The sequence below is a fragment of the Armigeres subalbatus genome, chromosome 2 (genome assembly GCF_024139115.2).
Source record: "Armigeres subalbatus isolate Guangzhou_Male chromosome 2, GZ_Asu_2, whole genome shotgun sequence".
In the NCBI taxonomy this organism is placed as follows: Eukaryota; Metazoa; Arthropoda; class Insecta; order Diptera; family Culicidae; genus Armigeres; species Armigeres subalbatus.
The window spans coordinates 279,360,175-279,381,967 of record NC_085140.1 but is presented as its reverse complement, the minus strand read 5'-3'; the positions used below and the strand labels follow the sequence as shown (position 1 = coordinate 279,381,967).

At 38.4% G+C, this 21,793-nt stretch overlaps 1 protein-coding gene across 2 annotated transcripts in view; it reads left to right on the top strand.

Moving 5' to 3' along the window:
* Positions 1–18,317, top strand: part of LOC134212300 (ATP-dependent RNA helicase vasa) — a 30,961-nt gene extending 12,644 nt beyond the window's left edge. The window contains exons 1-5 of one of the 2 annotated variants that reach the window (XM_062690029.1): positions 5,347–5,666; positions 6,008–6,049; positions 6,113–6,209; positions 6,544–7,307; positions 17,114–18,317. In XM_062690029.1, coding sequence (XP_062546013.1) covers positions 6,026–6,049; positions 6,113–6,209; positions 6,544–7,307; positions 17,114–18,118 — 1,890 coding nt within the window. In that variant the 5' untranslated portion in view covers positions 5,347–5,666; positions 6,008–6,025 and the 3' untranslated portion in view covers positions 18,119–18,317. Of the gene's footprint in view, positions 1–5,346; positions 5,667–6,007; positions 6,050–6,112; positions 6,210–6,543; positions 7,308–17,113 lie in introns of those variants that run through there. The other variant, XM_062690028.1, reaches the window with a different exon arrangement.
* Positions 18,318–21,793: the final 3,476 nt, after the last annotated feature.

Genomic DNA, 21,793 nt, shown 5'->3' with positions numbered 1-21,793 from the left:
GAAAGTTGTCTTCAAAAAATTGAAGAATCGATTGTTGACGGGAAAGGGGCGATTTAAATATGACGTCCACTACTTTTTGGGATTTCTAGACCCCCTTCCCCCCTCTGTCACGCTTTTTTGTATACCTAGTACAAGTACTGTCACAAAATCTTAGACCCCCTCCCCCCTACAACTTGTGACATCATTTTTGAACGACCCCAAAGATCAATTGCACAGTGCACCTACACCTGCTAAATGGAATATTAAAGGATAAATTGTTATTGCTATATTGGACTATGTACGTATATTAAAGCAGGGCTGTATTTTGCAATGGGTTTTAAAATTTAAAACGACGCACAATGGCGGGCCCTTATAAAAAAAAACCGGACAAAACTTGAGATTGCATTCAAAATTTCACCACCGCGCGCTGTTGTATTTTGTACAACACTAACGAAAAATACATCGCTCACATTACACAGCATGAATGAGTTTGCATGAGCGTTTCAGGATCACGCTTTGCTGAACGGTTTGGCAGCAATTGATTTAAGAACTGCTAACAAGAACATTTTAAAGATATTCAATTTCTTTTCCTACCGTTGAGCGTCAGTATAATCCTTAAGCCTTGTGCTTAAGGATATTCGACATCAGGTATTTAAACATAAAGACTGCTCGAAAAGTTTTCAGTTTTTTAAATTCAAATAATTATCAAGTTCGTCCAGAAGAAATAATGCCAGGTTTGAAAACCATTTGGAACTTTATGTATCACATATTGAAATAAACTCTTCCAGTTTTGTGGATACTTATACCTAAAAAATCAGTCTCAGTGGGTACGATTTGCTGGATGTTAATGCATCATCCGTCCTTCTATACTTAATTCCATGCACCTAAAGCAGAAAAAGTTTGGAAGCAAAGATCTAACAGCTAAATATGACAATCTCATCTTATCACTTGCTCCGCATACTGTCTGTCTGACAATTCACTTCACGTTTTCGTATGGCAGAGATCACCAAAAATACGCATTATTTTTCATCACCTATTTGTAAGAACGTGGCCGTGACTGTTGCAGATTGAATAATTGTATATTTATCATTATATGCAATGAAATTCTCCAACGCGAAAATGGTAAATCAATCAAGTCAATCGAACATATGACTCAGAGTGCATCTCCATATATAACATCACAACATGCCTTACGGGCCTTTATTTACCCCAATGTACCATAATAAATATAGAATCAATGTAAAATATGACTTACAATATTCAACATCTTTTTACCCTAAAACACAAAAAAAAAATGAGCGAAAAAAAATGTCCATATAATCGAGGTAAAAAGTCCATATAATCGAGGGTCCATATAATCGAGGTAAACCTGTACTGGTAGTTTTCGTGACTGTCATGTGAAAGCGAAAACAGTTGCATTTTCATTTTCAAGAGACCAAATGAAAATGTAGCCATCTCCCGGTCACCTGTCACATTACAAGCAGTTATGATGGGAATATTGCTTTGTTTTGAAATCCAAACTTCTAAATAGTTTTATTAGATCTGTGCAAATAACGGTGACTAGTCGATAGAATGATTGTATTGTTTTTGATTTTCGAGTTAAAAGTAACATTATTGAAGAAACAGCTTGTTTACAATAGTTTGATGCGCTTTCATGAAAGAAAAATCCGTGAAAATTTGGCAGAATTCCTTTCATTGTTTATGTTTTCTATGAAAGCGGGAGAGAATAAAATGTAAGTATCACGTGACCTCTCTCAATGAAAATGAAAATCTCAGTACTGACCGCAACATTAGGAAATACTACAACTATATGACGTTTTACCCTATCAGGTGATATCAGACTTCCTTACAAAAAAAAATGTGACTCGTAATTAGTAATTATGTAATAAGGTCATTTAGGGCTAAATAGAGTCAGTTGATCTAGAACAAGCAAATAAATCACCGCTAGGTGCATTATTCGTGTTTTTTTTACCAAAATATGTGTATAAAAGATAGTTTTAAAATAGTTAAACGCAATCTTGCGGTTTTTTAGCAGCCATGTTTTGTTGACTTAAGTAGGGAGGCTGTGCAAGTGTTTTTTCTTTTGCCCAATAAAAGAGTCTTTTGGAAGGACTTACCTGCTTTCGCATATCATATAAACGTATATCATTCACAGTATGTTAGCTATCATTTTCATTGCAATTTCCATTAGGGGTCGTTCCCTCCCCTCGTATATGTGATCTTGCTGCGATGGGTGGGCTTACGCCATTAGCACTGATATGCCAATCAAAGACATATCCTGTCGTGATGGTATCACATGTTGACTATTTTTGTTTGGTGTCGCGTCACATATCTGGCATTGGCGCACTGATTAAATGCATGTGCATGTGATCCAACAGGCATCGTGTCTTGGAGCCTTGAATGGTAGTGCAGTCAGGCAGAGACCTTTTTCGTCAGTGATAATGCTGTGAGTTCTCTTCTTTTCGGCAATACTTTTCTGATGCGTTCACTGTGACGCTGAATCGTAGCCATGCTTACATTTAGCTAGCAAGAGCAAGGCATTTATTGAATAACAATGTATTCAAGACATTCGTAGGGAATCGACTGCTGGATTCGCTGAGTAGAAGTTTTTTCAATACGTGGTGCCAGTTTTATTTTGTTATGTCTCACTTCGAAGAGCAATAATAATAAAAAAAAATACCACACATAATAATGGTATATGGACGGCTTCGTTCTCGATATTTTGTACAAATAGATAGGGAATATGCGTGGCGTGATAAAGCTTTACTTTGCCACCGAAAAGGATATCCTATAATAGCTGGCCTTGATTAGAACTTAATAGATAATCCCCGTAATTAATCAACGATAAAGCTACTTGTTAGAACAGTTTAAAGTTATAGGCAACCTTGACAAAAAAATTATAATAGAATAAACTAAATTCTTTAACAGTTTCCACTTTTACATGGTTGGGGTTCAGCCAAACCGCACCAAGCGGCTTTTCGACTGTCTTGTGATATTTTGTTCGTAGAAGGACAACGGAAATAGTTTCATATCACTTTAAACGTACATTTGCAGTAGGATATCCTCAGTTATGGAGTTGAGGGATATCCGATACGATTTACGATCAATTAAATCTGCTAAACGAAAGTTTGAGCAGAAAATCGGTAATTTTTCGTTGGCGCTTAGTGCGTTTTGGCTGAACCCCGACCACATGATATATCTTAAATTGAGTTGGTAGTATCGACAAAGCTTAAGAACATTGACGAAACAATGACTTAGGTAAACAAAGTGATTTGACGAGCGCATACGCTACAACCAGAACAAACAAAGTTTATTAATTTTCATGCTGCATAAATAAAAGTTATAAAATAGAACACTAATACGCACTAATACAAATCAAATAACTTATAATTGGACTATTATATGACCTTTCAAACCACATCAGCTGCTTCCAAGGCAACTAGAATTTTTGTACTAGAATTTTTGAAATTATCATTTTAACCTTTGATCTCATTTTGCATTATCCTCCCCTCGGATATGTTATCTTGCCGCGATGGGTGGGCTTACGCCATTAGCACTGATATGGCAACCAAAGACATATCCTATCGTGGTGGTATCACATGTTGACCGGTTTTGTTTTTGCGTCACATATAATCTGGCATTGACGCACTGATTTTACCCATATGCATGTGATTCAACGGACATCGTATCTTGGAGTCTTGAATGGTGGTGCAGACAGGCCGAGGCCTTTTCATCTGTGATAGAAGAAACAGATTAATCCACTCAACGATTAAGGTTCAGTCGGAAATTAAATAACGCCAATCATTGTCAACCAACACCTAGCTCCTCGTAACGCATATGTTTCCCAGATTCTGACTATCAGTCCATGCAAACAATTGGCCAGCTTTCCGGACCCACCTTAATGAGTTTAGCTCCGACAGTGTTCCTAGAAGTGCTGCTTCCAGCTTTAGATCAAAACACGTTCCTCAATCAACATGTTCCCATCGTTATCCCTTTAGGCTTTGGTCCGATTCGCGAATTAAAATTGAATTAATAACTTAAAAGTGATACCGTTGCCTGCCCTTATTCCGCGCATCGCCTATTACCGTGGTTTTCATAAAAAATCAGAACCTGGCTATTATGGATATCACATTATTTGGTGAAATGTTTAAACATAATATTAGGAAATCCTACCCAGCTACCCAGCAAGACCAATAATACATCTATTAAAAATGATTCAATATCTGTCAAAAGTAGATTCAGAGAGCAAGATTCTGCACGCAGGGTTATTTGGAAATTGTCATTTTTAAGTTAAATTTTGTATTAATTCAGGAATCGCACCAAAGGCTTAGTATACCGCTCGCGACACGAAAAAGCTGAGCAGAACAAATACGTTTGCGTACGTTTTGACAGTTTTCCCATGGGAAAACTTTTGCGGAATGCGTTAAGCTTCTGTTAGAACTTGCAAGATTCTTGACAATGGCAAATGTGTTCCATCTCCTCGCACTCCACTTCTTCCACGCTGCAATCTTCTCCTCCAGAACCTGTCTGCACTGTTCATCGAATCAATCGTTCCGTCGACTTCGTCCCACATACCTGACGTTGCTCACCGCTGCTTCGGTATAGCTGCTACTGTGTTTCAACAGTCCTCAAAAGGTGGAGTCCTATCCTCATCTTCTTCCGCCAATGCTGCCTTGAATTGCTGCGCTTATACAGTAACGACATCAGGTTGCTAGCCCAACATCAGGTTGATGGACCCGACCAAACCTTTTAAACTGTCATTTCAAATTAAAGGCCGTGTAATTGAAACCATAAATCGCCTCCTCGTTCGTCAGTTTCGATTCATTTTATTCATAACGAAATCTAGTATGCTTAAGGTTCACTGAAAAAGATTGTGCTAGAAAATCGTCCGTATGGCTTTATTGAAAACCGTGAAAACCAACTTCATATTAGCTTCATTCAATTTCCAGTATATGTTGTATAGATTCTATACTGCCGCCAACCGCAAGTTAGTTCTGTCTGTATATGGATGCCGGCACTGACTTGCAGTTAAAGGCAGTTTACAGATTAAAGATTTAAAGATTAGAATTTAAAACATACCAGTTGATATAATTAATTACATTCTTGATTCTACAATTTATTTATTACTATAAACATATAAAAAATGCAAACAACATCTCGAATTTGATCAAATGAAAGTCATTGTTTTTATCTCCGTTACCTTAAACGATATACTCCTTAGCGTGAAAATAAACAAATAGTTGCCTGCACTAACCTATCACTTGCTGTTGCCTTGTTCTTTTTGTTTGGAAAGCCGGTTATCACACATCGTACAGATCAATCTTCTTTCGTTTTCATTGGTGTGGACAACACAAACAGTTGAATCGGTTCATTCATTGATAGAATATCAAAGCCCATAATCTCATTTTAGCCGATGTCTGTATTTTTTATCTGAAACTTGACCTGTAGAGCCAATATCAGGGCTAGTTCTGTTGCAATGTGCTTTCTTGTGTTACATTAACTGAGTTCCTGTGGACTGATGACAAATCACTTTTAGTTCCCGCCAGTTATCGTAAAATTAACAATGGCCAGCATTAATCAGTGTCAATTCAGGATTTAACAAATTGTAAACTTCCGAACAATCCAATCACCCGCACGCGGGTCAAGTTTAGGCCACATTTATTCGGTATCAGTGGTGCAGTGATTTGGTAAGTGCACTCGAATAGGTTGCATGTGTAAGATGAATGAAGAAGAAAAAATGTGAAAACTAGGCTAAAACTAAATACCTCCGAAGCAGCGATTTTCATTAGTCCCGGTGTGAGGGCGCGTGCTTAGAGCTTGTTGTCACTCATCCGCAAACAATTAATTCGCAATATGGCTCTCTGAGCCGCGCTTTGGTTTCATCTGCCTGAGTTAATAATATATCTTCTTTTATTTGTTGGTTTATTATTACTACTGTTTCACCGTTGGCTAGTTTTCCAAGTGATATTTGCTCTTGCTTATTGAAAATAATACCTAGTTTCTATCGTATGTGTTGTTTTCTTTTCAGTAAACCGTTGAAGTTACAATGTGCGACGAGTGGGATGATAATGTGAGTAAACTAACCAATCGATGCCTATCTAAATGTCTAAAATTTGTATTTTATATTTTAAAGGACGCGGCTGGAAAGTCTTTTGGACAACCGAATTATGATGACGATAACCAGGACAGCGGCTACTCCGAAAATCGTCGAGGCGGTGGCGGCTTTCGAGGTATGTTATCTGAAACTTGTTGCTGTGACAAGTAGCATATTATTTTTTTCCCTTTCTCAACTTATAACCCAGAAAAACATCCGCCGTTTTTTCGGTTTTATTCAAAAGTAAAAAAGGCAAGTCAATGAAGAGAACTTTTGTCACTTTTGTTCGATAGTGCTTAGAATAAAAATGTGGACTAATGAATGATAGCAGGAAGCTCCATAAAAAAAATCATTTGAACGATAGCATACTGGACCCTGGAGGGATTTATTAAACTTATTAAACATTCTAAAGTCCTAAACAATAAAATCTTCTAGATAACCTAATTAGGATATTTCACTATTTTTTAAAGGTCGTGGCGGACGTGGCGGTCGCGGCGGACGAGGTGGACGTGGAGGAAGTCGCGACTATGGCGGAGGTGAAAACGGCTTTGGCGCCGGTGGAGACGGATATGGTAACGATGATGGCACCAATGGTCATGAAAACGGTTTTGGCGGTGGAGAACGCGGCGGATTCCGTGGACGGGGTCGCGGTGGTCGTGGAGGCCGCGGTGGTGGCGGCCGAGGAGGTCGCGATTTTGGCGGGGGTGACAATAATGACGGAGAAAATGGGTTTGGCCGTGGTGGCGGTGGGGGATTCCGATCCCGCAACCGGGATGACGAAGAAAACAATGAGAATGGTGGAGACGATCAGGTGAAAACTGAGAAACCTCGGGAGCTGTATATTCCTCCTGCTCCTACTGAGGATGAGAACGAAATGTTTGGTTCGGGTATCAGTTCCGGCATTAATTTCGACAAATTCGACGAAATCAAAGTAAACGTAACAGGTGAAAATCCGCCGAGTCCGATCAAGTCGTTCAGTGAATCGGGGCTGCGAGATTACCTGTTGCAAAATGTGCGTAAATCTCACTACACTAAACCCACACCGATCCAAAAATACGCCATCCCAATCATCATGGATAAGCGAGATTTGATGGCATGTGCTCAGACTGGCTCTGGAAAAACGGCTGCCTTCTTGCTACCCATGATCAATACGCTACTGAATGATAATGATGATATGGTACCCGGGAATCCATTCGTAGTCATCATTGCTCCTACTCGAGAATTGGCTTTGCAGGTAAGATCATAAATTGTTTTTAATGTGGTATTCTATCATGGTTCAAACCAGATTGCATCCGAAAGGAGGTCCAATTATTTCATATAGTTAATGTGACTCGACGTTACGCTTTTCCCAGCAGGTTTGCTGGGATTCCCTATGTACATGGGACAATTATGCGTAGAACGGCAGTATAGTACACAAGTAACCAACAGGATCCAAATTTTTCTTGAAATGGAAATTTTCTTGAAAATCATTGTATGTAGCATTGAGCAAAATCATCGCCTTTGTACACCTGTGTTCAGAATAATAGCAGCGGAAGCCGTTTTTCATACAAAATGGTCAACTTTGACAAGCTTAAACCAGTCTTCCCAAACGAACATCAAACACGCTGAGTACAGCTGTCCGTATACTCCATCTGTACCCTTGCTTCGTGTTTATACGTATACGCTCGAAATGTATACTTGTACCCGAACTTGCGTTCGAGTTTCATTTTGTACCGATGTACTGTACATCTGTACAGTACACATGTACACTCTGGCTGTAAAATTTGCTGTAGAATAGCGTTCCAGAAGCTTCTCAAACAAAGCAAATGTAGACAGTGAACAAATTCATAGATGTGCGGATATAAGCAAATTTATTATTATATCAATATTTTCATGAGGGTTTGTACTTTAGAAGGCTCAGCAAAATTGCCACCAAAAGTGTTCACGCAAAAATTAAGTTTATATCTTTCAAGTGTTATGCCCCTATTTTGTTGCAAAGTCAAAGTCAATCGCTTGTTGCGTGCTTAGTTAATTCTGAAGACAATGTTGTTGTCATTCGGAATGGTTCAGTTCTGCATTCCTAGGTTATAGTCTGTACAGATTACGAGTATAGTCATTTGATATCATTTTAAAATAAAATGAGGTGTGTGATCTTTGATATCATTAAGTCAAAGAGCTGGTAGTCTGTGGAGGCTATTGCGTAATATGTTATGTATGGTATTTTCCAACACAAAGCCGGTTTTTGACAAAAAAAATGCTGTGCTGTGCATCCATGGGGGCTGTGGATGAATTACGTGACGCTATATAGGGAGGAAGGGGATAGCCTCAAGGGTTACGATTCAGACAAAAGAATTAAATTGTCAATACATAATGTGCTTCAAAGAAGAGGACTGGATTCGCCCAATTTTATGTTACGTAATTTGTGAGTGGTCTCATAGTGCAACACGAAATGCTCTCACCCGATGGAGCATTTCTAAAAGCGTGACAATACACAATTTAGTTTTATTTATTAGGAACTAGTTGACCCGGCAGTCGTTGTCCTGCATAGTAGGCGAAAATGCGCGTTGTGAACTTCCCATGCAAAATTTCCATACGATTCTTAATTTTAGTTTTTCACGATTTACTCCATCTTACCCGTAATTTTCGCATGGGAAAATATCATATAAACCCATCGGAAACGTTAACGAAAATATCTGCTGAAGGAATGAATAAAATCCATCCAGTCGTTTTCGAGTTATGCGGATACGAACACAGACCATTTCATTTTTATATATAAGAAGAAGATACATTAACAGAGAGTCAAGAAATTGTTCCACTGATCTATGAGTATACATAGTATTTATAATTATGCGCTTTCTATTCCTTCCTTGTTGAATGTACACGCTCAACAAAAGTTATATAGCGGTATGTGAATCGAAGTCAAATTTATCAACATCTTCTGTAAACTTAATTATTGTTTACGTGATGTTGGAAGCCCATGTCAGTTGGTTACCAACGTCGTAAAAAAGTTTTGCAACATTAGAAAATTATTCGAAATAAAAGTCTTCCACATCCACCCATCACTGTGCATCTTCATTTCAGCGTGCACAGTTTTCGAATTCCATTTTGTTCATTCTCTTTGTCTCTTGCCGGTCGACTCTCGGACCTGAAAGCAAGTTTGTACATGTGTTTTGTACTTAAGTACAAGTTCGTTTAGGTAGGTACTGGGTATCCCTTTGTACTCGAGTACGTCAATAATCCATGTTCAGTGTTCAACACGAGTTGATGAAAATGTACTTGTGTTGAACATCACACATGTTTGTGGGAAGACTGGCTTAAACTTTTTACCCCGATGACCGATAAAGCTGAAATTTTGGCAGTGAACTACAAATATGTTGAAATTTACAGTAGCATTTTTTTCTTCGAATGACGCGTTCAAAAATTACGCACTAGGTCAAATTGTCCGAAAAAATAGCAGTTTTATCTTAGATATATTGGCCAATTCCACTACAGTCAACTTTCGTTCGTTGGGCTAAACCCGTAGCCCACTTAGTGAAAGGCTTTCATTAGTTGGACTGAGACGTCAAAGCTTAAAACGCATTGAGGGACGCATCGATCGTTTGTTATTGTCAGGATCGTTGCAGAAACGTTTATAAGTTTTTTCGATTTATGAAAAGTGAAATTTATTATTTTGGTTGTTGATCTTGTTTTCGATTTGTTCTTGGGTAAGTATTTATTTACATGGTAAGCTTTATTAAGAAGGGTTCAATGTGCATATGATTACGTGATCACTAGGTACAAAAATGGATAACACCCATGCAAAAATGGACAAAAAACGAAAAAATATCGTGTTGACATTAGTGGAAAAGGTGCGTATAATAGAAGATTTTGAATCTGGAGGCGCAACGCATGATACGCTAGGGAAGAAGTACGGTATAGGATCTTCTACTGTAACCAGGATTATACAGAAAAAGGAAACGATTCGAGCAGCAGCGGAGAAATTTACCGAATATGGGGTGGATAACCGAAAGACATTGAGGGAGCAGAGGTTCCCTTTGCTGGAAGAAGCTCTCTATGTCTGGATTCTCCAGCAGCGACAGTCTCATATTCTGTTAACGGTGGAAATTCTGAAAACAAAGGCGGAGCTTTTGTTCAAGCTGTTGCAGGATAAAGGGCACTACGTCGTGCACAAATTTTCGGCCTCAGACGGCTGGATGCATCGCTTCAAGCAGCGGTTTGGATTGCGGGTTAAAACGGTAGCGGGTGAAAAGGCATCTGCAGATGTTGGAGCATACCTAAACTTTAAAGCGATTCTACAAAAGAAAAATCGTGATATGCAGCTGTCGAACTCTCAGGTTTTCAATGCAGACGAATCTGCACTTTTTATCAAGCTCTTGGCTACCCGTTCTGTTATTACGCACACTGTAACCATGGCGAGTGGGCGAAAGCAGAATAAAACCAGGTATACGTTCATGCCATGTTCTAATATTGACGGATCGCTTAAGCTTCAGTTGCTTTTTATTGGAACAGCTGCAAAGTCACGGGGACTGAACACAGCAACACTACCCGTATCGTATTGTCATTCCAAAAAAGCTTGGATGACCAAACAATTATTCCGTCATTGGTTCTATGAGGAATTTGTCCCCGCAGTGCGGAAATTTTCTCTCGAGCAAGGCTTTGAACCAAAGGCATTGCTCGTGCTTGACAATTGTACCAGTCATTATGATCTAGACGATCCTCTCCAAAGTGATGACGGGCTGATTCAGGTTATTTACCTTCCTCCAAATGTCACCTCTGAGTGTCAGCCAATGGACCAATCGGTTATCAATGCAATGAAGCGGAAGTACAAAAGAAAACTGATGTTGAAGCTGATCTTGGAAAACGAGCATTTGACATTCGAAGATCGCTTGAAAAGATTACCTTCAGCAGTGCGTCGTATGGTTGGCTTCTTCTTGGGATGAAATTTCCGCTAATACCATCCGGAATTCTTGGCGCAAATTAATCGATGATTTGCCGAACGATACTACCGACGAAGGGACGAACGCAGGCGATGCGGATTTCAAAACACTCATTGCGAGTATCGACCATCTTTCAGGAACTAGCACATCTGACGAAGACATCGATCTGTGGATGAAGGATCAAGTGTATGATGCTGACCATAACCCAGATTGGGTCACCAGTGAAGTGTTTTCAGATGAAGAGATCTTGTCATCCGTCCTTCATAAAGGTCAACCGAAAATGCACGAGGAATGGTTGGAAGAATCGACAGAGAACAGTAACAACTCTCTTGATACTTCCGCTACAAATACCGAAGATCCAGAATTTGGAGACGCAATTAAGTCACTTGATTGCGTAATTCGTTTTGTGAAACACGATGCAGCAGAAGTTTGTCGTCTGAACGCTCTACGCACAAAACTCATTGAAGCGGAATGGCTAAAACGAACATGTTGAAGAATTTGGCTTTATTATTGAAATTTACGCTTTGTTTTACTTGAATTTTGAAATTGAAATAAACTTGCTTTCAAATTGTTTTAATTTTTATTTGGCTATTCAAGTTGTACATCCCCGAACCCCTTGACAGAAATTTGACACTGTCAAAAAAGACGTTTGACTTCGATGTAAGTGGGCTGTAGCCCAACTAACGGGAGCCCAGTTTTAACGAAGCCCACTTAAAGATAGCCCAACAAACGAAATTCGACTGTATTTGTATTTTTTAAAGTACAAACTTAGTGTCTCGCAGCACCTGAAATCAAATTGATAACATTCCAATTAATAGTTTTCCTGATATTTCCAAAACAAAAACTGCTATTTTTTTGACCAATTTGACCTAGTGCGTAATTTTTGAACGCGTCATTTGAAAAAAAAAATGCTACTTAGTAAATGCTTTCTTACCAAAGCTTCAAACTGCCAGCTATAGCCACAGTCGAATCACGTTGGTTTGTAGGGACCTTCATTATGATTCGTAATGATATGTGTACTTAACACTGAGATGAGTATAAAAAGAACAAGAAAAATTACACCAAGGTGTAATATGTTCACTCCAAAAACGAAGTGTTGATAAGAGGCCCGGAGGGCCGACTTCTATATACCGAACAACTCAGCTCGACAAATTGAGGTGATGTCTGTCGATAAAGTTTTAAAATATAAATCATTGGATTGCGATCTACTCACAACTGCAGCTAGCGTGGAGCTGATATCTGACCAAAAAGTGCGACGTGGGAAACTATTTTTGGCAACCTGACCACTAAGATCCCTTGTTATTCAACATATTCTCGGCCAAACATAGAGATACTTTTTCTGAAAATGTGGGAAGTGTTCTTCAGGAAACTAAATAATTGCTCCTAAAACGCCCCCTGAAATTCTTATCAAAATTTCTTTCGATTTTCAGTCTGAAATTATTTCATAACTTTATTTAAAATTGTTTGGAAATTTAAAAATATTTACCTCTCAAAATTCCTTATAAACTTCATTTGAATGAAACTTCTTATTTTGGAATTTCTCCTGAATTTGTTTTCGATTCTCTTCTAGGAATCCCTCTGAAAATTTCTCCAGAAAATCCAGCGAAAAATTTAGAATTTATCCAAAAAATCCATTTGAGGTCTCCTCCTCCCGAACATACTATAGGAAATTCTCGAGGAAATGCTTTGGGAACTCCGTCGAATACTCCCACAAGAATTCCTTCATAAACTTCCCGGAGCAGTTCTTGAAGGAATTTCTATACAGAATAGCTTGAGAAATTTCTGTGGGGATTCCGAAACGAATTCCCGGGGAATTCATGAAGAAATTTTCTTGGGAACTTGTAAAGGGGTTCTTAGGAGAAATTCTTGAAGTAATTTCCGAGGAAAGAGAATTCATGGAGGAATTTCTGATAGAACATTGGGGAGTGTTTCTAGAAGAATTTCCGTGGTTATTGTTTTAAGATATTGCTGCTAATTCCTGGAAAAAACATCTCGGAAAATCATGAAGGGATTTTGGGATGACTTTTTGTAGACATTTTAGAGGAAGTACTCGCAGAAATTTTGAGAATTACGGCTGGTACTTCCGGGAGAATTCCTTTAATAATTTCCAGAGGAATTTCAAGGGAAATTTTTGGAGGTACATATTGAAGTATCATGAGAAAACAAAAATCCCTGTCCATGGATAAGGGGCTTGACGTTGATATTTCAAGTGTCTTAAAAAGATTTTTATTTTATTTTTATTTTTGTTGTTTCATAGAGTGCTTTTTTCAAACAAAGGTTAAGTTCAACACTAAATTAAAAAATTAAGATATTTTTCCATTTTTTAAATCTCCTTCACAAGAATATCGTTATTTTAATGGTAATGGTTTAAAAATAAGCTCCGTAGAGAAACTTTTATCACATCTTACTTAAATAAGGTCAACAGTTATACCAAACACTTGAGGTACCATGCCTCCAAGTTAACTAATGGTTAGTGTCGCACGATCTAACAACAACTGCCTATTGGTAAATTTGGAGGTGCCGGCAGGGCTCAGTAGGGGTCTAACTAACATAACTCTAATACTAACAAGACCCTGAAACAAACGCTTATCCAAATAGCATACATCTATTTATACTTGTAGTAGTAGCTAACAATAATTCATTTTGTACCCGTATATGTATACCGTATTATAATAGCTGAAGTAGAATTTTAGTATGAAAAGTAGAATTTGTAGATTTACTAATTTGGCATTGGAGATAGTGAATGTATCTATTATATCTTCTCGATAATCTTTATATTTTAGTCTCTCTAGCTGCATGGATCAACGCAAAAAAACTGTTTCTCTCTTCCTTCTATTAGGTTAGTTAGAAAAATTAGCGAATATTTAGGGGACATGACTTAGTGTTTCTCGTATTAAGACAAATTCGCTGATCTTTACCTTATAATAAAATAAATGACCGATAGTAAAATAAATGACTGAAATTTAATGATATCAAATAAATAATAAAAAACGAAAATAAATACATGACCATCGGTGGACAGAAAGACAAGAGACAGAGTTCTGTTTAGAATAGTTAATTGAGACCATTGCACTCACAAGATAGAGAATAACTAGTACCACTATTATTGCTACAAGACTAATAACTTGACCACTTACGGAAATGAGGATAAACCATATGATGCGTTCATCCACTATTATATTGAATATTGTATACCCTGAATCTGAATAACTGAATTTTAACCTCATTATTTTAATAAATAATAAAGGTTTGAATATTAGAAAAGGGAATAGAACTTGACCAAAAAAAGCAATTACGGAACAACTGGACAGAAATTTTGTATAATGATCACTATTAGACTACTGAAACTTTAACATATGACATTACTGTGACTGATAGGATACAATTAACTCGACGACGTATTGACAAACATCCGATACTCAACCGTGTTAAAATAAGGGAAGCTCTTCAATGTGTCCATTTATTACAATAGTACTTAAATTAATCTATTTTGAAACTACCCTACCAGAATGATATCATTACATCTTTATTCGAAATTGTTACTTGGAAATGGCAACAGTACCACTCGTTGTCAACATAGACTACTATTAGGTATTGAATGTCGGCTCCAAGTAACTAATAATTAAATTTACATGTTAACTACTTATTCAGAAAACATCTATGTACATGTTGAGCTTCCATTATTTGTTCGGTTTATAATTGACAGACTGTAGATAGAAAGAATAATGTATCGGTATGATCACAATACAAACCCAGGCCGCAGTGACCTAGTGAGCAACATAGCTTGAGTCGTCTGCTAGTATTGTGTATCACATGGAGAGCCCAGCCGAGATACCAGTCTATTAAGACTACAACTGGTCAACTCTCGAAAAAAAAAAAAAAAAAAAAAAGTATCATGAGAAAACAAAAATCATTCCCCATAATTGGCTGCTTGGCAAAATTCACCTTCATTATTATCAATGTTCTTTTTTGAAAGGTTACAGAAACTTGTGCTCAAAATGTCTTTCCAGTAACCCGAGTGTTATACATAACAAAGTCAATCTGTGGGCCAAATGCCACTCATCGAGGTCCGATGTAGTTGTCAAAACGCCAAATGGACGATCTGTTATGAAATAATAAGTATCTTGAATGAAAATACTGTTTTGTTACTACTTTAGAAATATTTTTTGGTTAATTAACAGGAATTATTTTTTATTTTTTATCTCTTGACTGGTCATGACTAAAAGGTGACAAAAGAATAAATTGAAATTTGTTCCGGCCTAAATCAGTGGCATACATTTTTCAATGGTTCTGAAGATTGTATGTCATAATGATGATGATGATGATACTATCATCTATTGTAGCAAGGCACCTGCCGATAGCACTGGCTATATCTGACAAACGATTTGATCATGATTATATTATTGTTTATATTTCATCAAACTCCTGTATGAAGGGCCAAAAATGGGTGGGATGGTTTTGAAGAGTGTATGTCATAGCCCCAGAAACCCATTCCCCAGAATGCACTACTCCCCAGAAAGACATTTTCAGAATTTTCATTCGAATTAAAATAATTATTTAAGATACGTGACGGTGTTCAAGGGTAAAATTTTTAATTTAATAAATTTGGAGAGCCCTAAGACTTGCTAAATTGCCTAAAATGCACGGTGAATGGTTACTTAACAGTAATTTTCTTCAAAAACACGTTTGATATCCCTCAATACCTGTTCTTTCATGCTGAATCGTGAGTACAAAAGACGTGGAAACTTAGCACTCCATACAAGTAACAATTAGCCGCGCTCGAGTTGGAGCCAATAGAAATTAAGGATGAGACAAACCACCTACTTTCATTTTCTTGCTTTTACTCTGCTAATGTTCATCATTATTTGGTTCTGAATCGTAAACTTCTTCGAAAGACTTGTACTTATCGCCTTGAAGCTTTGGCGTTGGTAGCCAATCAATTTGCATGCTTTCGTTTAATAATCGTTTTGCTTTATGATATCCACAGTAGACTGGCCCAGATTAGTATGGGGAGAAAAAAATGTTGTCGAATTCCACGGGGCACCCCCCAGAATTGTGTCTTTGGGTGAGAAAATCAATCTCTGAAAATTTCAGCTCAATCGCTTGTTGCATAAGCTGGCGCATTTGATTTGAAGTTTGTATGGGGATTTCAGCCAAAATGTATAGGAAAATACACCTCCGTCACTCATTCGATCTGGAAATTGGTTCTGATTACTCGATTGACCTCAGAATTGCCAAAACGGCAGTTGGTATGCTACAGAACAACTTCACAGAACATTGCATGATGATTAAATGAACTTTTATATAGTTTCCGGCTGATTTATTAGGAGCTGATTTGTGTATTTTTGGATTTTTTGATCGAATCACATCAGCCGAAACTTATATAAAAGTTCATTTAATCATCATACAATGTTCTGTGAAATTTTTCTGTAGCATACTATCTGCCGTTTTTGCAATTCTGAGGTCAATCGAGTAATCAGAACCAATTTCCAGATCGAATGAGTGACGGAGGTGTATTTTCCTATACATTTTGGCTGAAATCCCCATACAAACTTCAAATCAAATGCACCAGCTTATGCAACAAGCGATTGAGCTGAAATTTTCAGAGATTGATTTTCTCACCCAAAGACACAATCCTGGGGGGTGCCCCGTGAAATTAGGCAACTTTTTGTTTCCTGGGCCAGTCTAATCCACAGCATTCATCTTGGCATTTCTTTACCTGTAAATACAAATTTAAGCAAGATATGCAGAGAACAGTCATTGAAGTGCCTCGTTTCTATTACCTGAAATATGTATGATGTAGTTTTAACATGTTATTTCGAAAAACTTCTTGAAGGATGGATCATTCAAAGCTTGAGCTTCCGACGTTTTACAGACATTTATTGCAGACCATAAGTCATTAATGTTTGATTTTGAAGAAATTGAATTATATAACTCGCCGAAACACGGAAAACGCGAAAAAACAACACTGAGAAAAATCCTTTTATTTATTTCCCCTTTCCAAGTTTTCGTCATTTTTTAACGGTGGGAGGGGGAGTGGGTGGTTGACAAAAGTAAAATTGAGAATTTATTCCGGTCTTATTTGATTTATTCAAAATTCACCCTATCTTTTTCCTCCAAACAGATCTTCAACGAAGCCCGTAAGTTTGCGCTTGGAACAATCCTGAAAGTATGCGTTGCCTACGGAGGAACTGCTACCCGACATCAAATGGACAACATCCAAAACGGTTGCCACATTCTTGTCGCAACGCCCGGTCGACTGCTAGACTTTGTAGACAAACAAGCAGTAACTTTTGAGCGAGTTAAATTTATGGTACTCGACGAAGCAGATCGCATGCTCGACATGGGCTTCATGCCTTCGGTCGAAAAAATGATGAACCACGAAACGATGCGGCCTAAGGAAGATCGGCAAACATTGATGTTCTCCGCGACGTTCCCAGCTGAAATTCAAGAGTTGGCTGGACAGTTCCTCAACAATTACATTTTCGTCGCAGTGGGAATTGTTGGAGGCGCTAGTACTGACGTTGAGCAAACCATCTATCAGGTTTCAAAGTTCCAGAAACGTAAGAAGCTGGAGGAACTATTGGAGTCCGACGATCCAACCGGAACATTGGTATTTGTAGAAACGAAGCGCAATGCCGATTACCTGGCGTCGCTTCTTTCGGAAACAAAGTTTCCTACTACCTCCATACATGGTGATCGCCTACAACGTGAGCGAGAAGAAGCTTTACGAGATTTCAAGTCCGGAAAAATGTTCATACTGATTGCTACATCAGTAGCCGCACGAGGACTGGACATTAAAAATGTAGCTCACGTTATCAACTATGATCTACCCAAGAGTATCGACGACTATGTTCACCGAATTGGACGAACCGGTCGTGTAGGCAACAAAGGCAAGGCTTCAAGCTTCTACGACATGGAAGCGGATGCTGCTATCGCACCAGATTTGGTCAAGATTCTGACGCAAGCCGGACAACAAGTGCCCGACTTCTTGGAGGGTCTTTCTACTGGAGGTTCATTCGGTGGAGCCAGCCAGTTTGGTGGACGAGATATCCGCTCCCGGGATACAGGCGGATCGCGAATCGATGCACAGCCTAAACAAATGGAACCGGAAGAAGAATGGGATTAGGGTTAGACAATTCTATCTCTTAGACCTGTGGCATAAGAAATAATTTGAACTTTTGTTTACATTTTTTAAGTTTTTAAGTACATTCTTATGAAGAGTGTAATGACATCCCGATCAAGAAATATATATTTGATAAAAATTGTTATGAACAATTTCAGTACTTCTGACGAATAAAATGTTACATGTTCTAGAGCACTCAAAACGTTTTATTATTTGTAAGTTTTATAGGAGTGATCGGGGCAATACGGGTCACCTGAGAAAATCGTTTCGAAAAGCACTGAATGCTCGCTTAACTTTTCAAAAGGACCTAAGTAACATTTTTTTCATGATTTAATTTGAGTACTGCAATCAATAGCTTTCATGTTGTTCTGTTGATTGCGCTATTCAAATTAATTCATGAAAAAAATGTTACTTAGGTCCTTTTGAAAAGTTAAGCGAGAATGGCTAATAAAACAGGGTAAATCCGGGTGAGATGTTGCATTGGTGATGCCGCACTTCAGAGATCTGGTCTTGATTTTTTGGCACAATTGTACGTTAGAGTGTGTCTTTTGTAGCGAAAACAATAACGTAAATATTCCGTATAACGTAAGTTTTCGACTCAATTGTAAAAACTCGTCTTAAAAAAAAAAGAAAAAATAATAGCTTTTAATGCGCATTGGCCATATTAAAACAATAAAACTGTTCTCAGACCGCATCGTGCTGTGCGGTTCTTTTCTCTCTTTGCGGAAGGAAGTTTTTAATACTACCCGAAGCTATTTAAATTTAAACAGTGCTTCTCAGTGCTATTTGTACCTACTGATCCCGTTACGATCTTTGCTTGAACCCGTGCCTTCGTTTTACGTTGGACCCGTTTTCGGAAGTAAGTCCGACAAGCGGTGGTAATCCTGCAGGGACACCGTTCTAGGACAAAGTCTCTTAGAAGTTCACGTCTCCACGCTCAGCAATGAGCATTAATAAAAACAAGAGGAAGGGTGAGTCTCTGAATTCTCCACTTCCTTTTAAGAAACAAGGTTTCAAGACCGTCCTGCCAAAGCGCGGAAAAAATAGAAGGAAGCTGGAGACAATCGAAAACGTCTTCTTCAATATTTTAACTGAGAAGCGGCATAAATTCTTCACATACGACGACAAAACTTTCAAAGTCGTTCAAAGTCGTCTTGAAAGGTCTCCCAAGTGATGATAAATGGATGAGATTAAAATTGAAATTTCTCAATTATTTGGATTTTCACCAGTCCAAGTAATTAAGACCAGTCCAAGTAATTAAGGTACTTCCCAGAGGGGCATTTTTCAAGAATTTTATTTAGTTCATTTTAACGAAAGTGAACTAAATAATATGAAAAGTTTGGAAAAGGCCTGTATTATGTCCCATGTCCGTGTTACATGGGAACATTTCCGCAGGCCTGGAGGAAATTTCCAAAACCCCACTCAGTGCCGTAAGTGACAAAAGTGGGGTCACGGAACTAAACATTGCCACATGGATGCTAAATGCATGATTTGTATAAATCTCAATCCAACTCCTGGGAACTTCTGGGAACGCCCTTCATGCAAAAAAGTTTTGAATTCCCGTGCAAAATTGATGGCGGGAAATTCCAATAGGATCCCAGATTCGACGGGTAAACATATTTCAAACGCTCAAAATCCACAATCATTTGCCGGTCGAGCAATTCATACCCACCACAATCAACGAACAAATTTTGCTTCTACCTCTCACCGGGTAACGAACAGTAGTTCGTCGAATTCTAATTTTTCAAACATGCCTACCTATGCAAGCACCGCTGAAGGCTGGCAAAATTTTATTTCTGAAAATTTACCGACGATGAATGATTTTCATATCCATTCATCAACGGAAAATAACGTCTGTTCTGACGACTCAGGCAGTCTGCTTCCAAATTTGATTTTCTACAATTGCATCACATGATTGATGCAATGTTCAAAGCAAATACCAAAACTGAAGCTGTTCAGGTTGGTATCAAATTTACTCAAAGAATTGTTATTGGACTTCGTTTTAATGGATCCAATATTTCCCCAGGCCATCTGCGAGTTGTGGGGCTTGCCTAGGGTGTGGTGGGGTTTGACAGTGTCAGACGAACAATTTTTCGAATAAAAGTTAGATTTTGTAATAATTCTTGATCAATTTCCTATGCAACTAAAAGGTGGTAAATGCTAGATTGGATTTCTAGGTAAAAATGTTTTTAAATCCCACCGAAAGAACCAAAATATCATAAATTCTGAAGATATGTAAGATTCAATTTTGGACCACCTGTTTTTATTTTGGACCACCTATTTAACATATTTTGGACCACTCGAATAATTTTGAATTGTATGCAAAGTTATGTTATTATTAGATTAAATTAGTGATTTCCAGCATTTTTGGCGTTTCACCCTTAAAGTCTTTGTTGACCTATAAGTACATTGTTAGAACAATACCAATAGCTAAGGTATTTGAACTAATCAATACAAATAAACTTACAACTTTTGAAAGCTGAATTCCATTTTACAATGTCGTCTTGGTTTTGGTCTAATCTAGCCGAAATGGGTAAATACGTGAAAATATTAAGAATATTATTATTTATTTATTCAGACTAAGGCCGAAGTGGCCTGTGCGGTATATATAAGAGTCTTCTCCATTTGGCTCGGTCCACGGCTACACGTCGCCAACCACGCAGTCTACGGAGGGTCCGCAAGTCATCTTCCACCTGATCGATCCACCTTGCCCGTTGCGCACATCGCCTTCTTGTGCCCGTCGGATCGTTGTCGAGAACCATTTTCACCGGGTTATTGTCCGATATTCTGGCTACGTGCCCGGCCCACCGCAGTCGTCCGATTTTCGCGGTGTGAACGATGGATGGTTCTCCCAACAGCTGATGCAACTCGTGGTTCATTCGCCTCCTCCACGTACCGTCCGCCATCTGCACCCCACCATAGATGGTACGCAGCACTTTCGATTCGCGATCGGTTTTTAAGTATAGCTGCCATAGGAAAATTAAGTTTATTACGGGTAAATTGGGCAAAACAGCCACTTGCAGTCATGATTTGGGGAATACATACCATACTTATTCTCTACTAAAATAGCATAAGAAAACATAGGATTAGTTAGCCGCAATCGGTTTTTAAGTATGGCTGCCATATAAAAAATATGTTTTTTTAGGGGTAAATGGGGCAAAACAGCCACTTGCAGTCATGATTTGGGGTCGGAATACATACCATACTTATTCTCTACTAAAAAAGCATCAGAAAACATAGGAGTAGTTAGCCGCAATCGGTTTTAAAGAGTAGCTGTCATAGAAAAAATGCATTTTTCAGAGGAAAATGGGGCAAAATAGCCCCTTCCAGTCACGACCTGTGCAGTCAGGTTTACGTGGCGGAAGGTCTTGACCACTTGCGAGCAGACACGACTTGCCTCGGTGAGCGATGCGGGAAAAGGGCTGGTTGCCTGAATGCCTCTGATGAATGTGTGTTGCGTTAAGGGACCCGTTCAACGGCGACTTACAATCCAGCTAACGGCGAACGGGGGATAACACTCTAATATATACACATAACGCCAAGCATAACGCTGTAACATGATGTAACGTGTATACTCTATTAAAGGCCTATTCACACTTGTGATATTATATGCCACACACGACCCAGGGCCGGAATGTTAACCATACATATTCTCTACAAAATTAGCATTAGTAAACA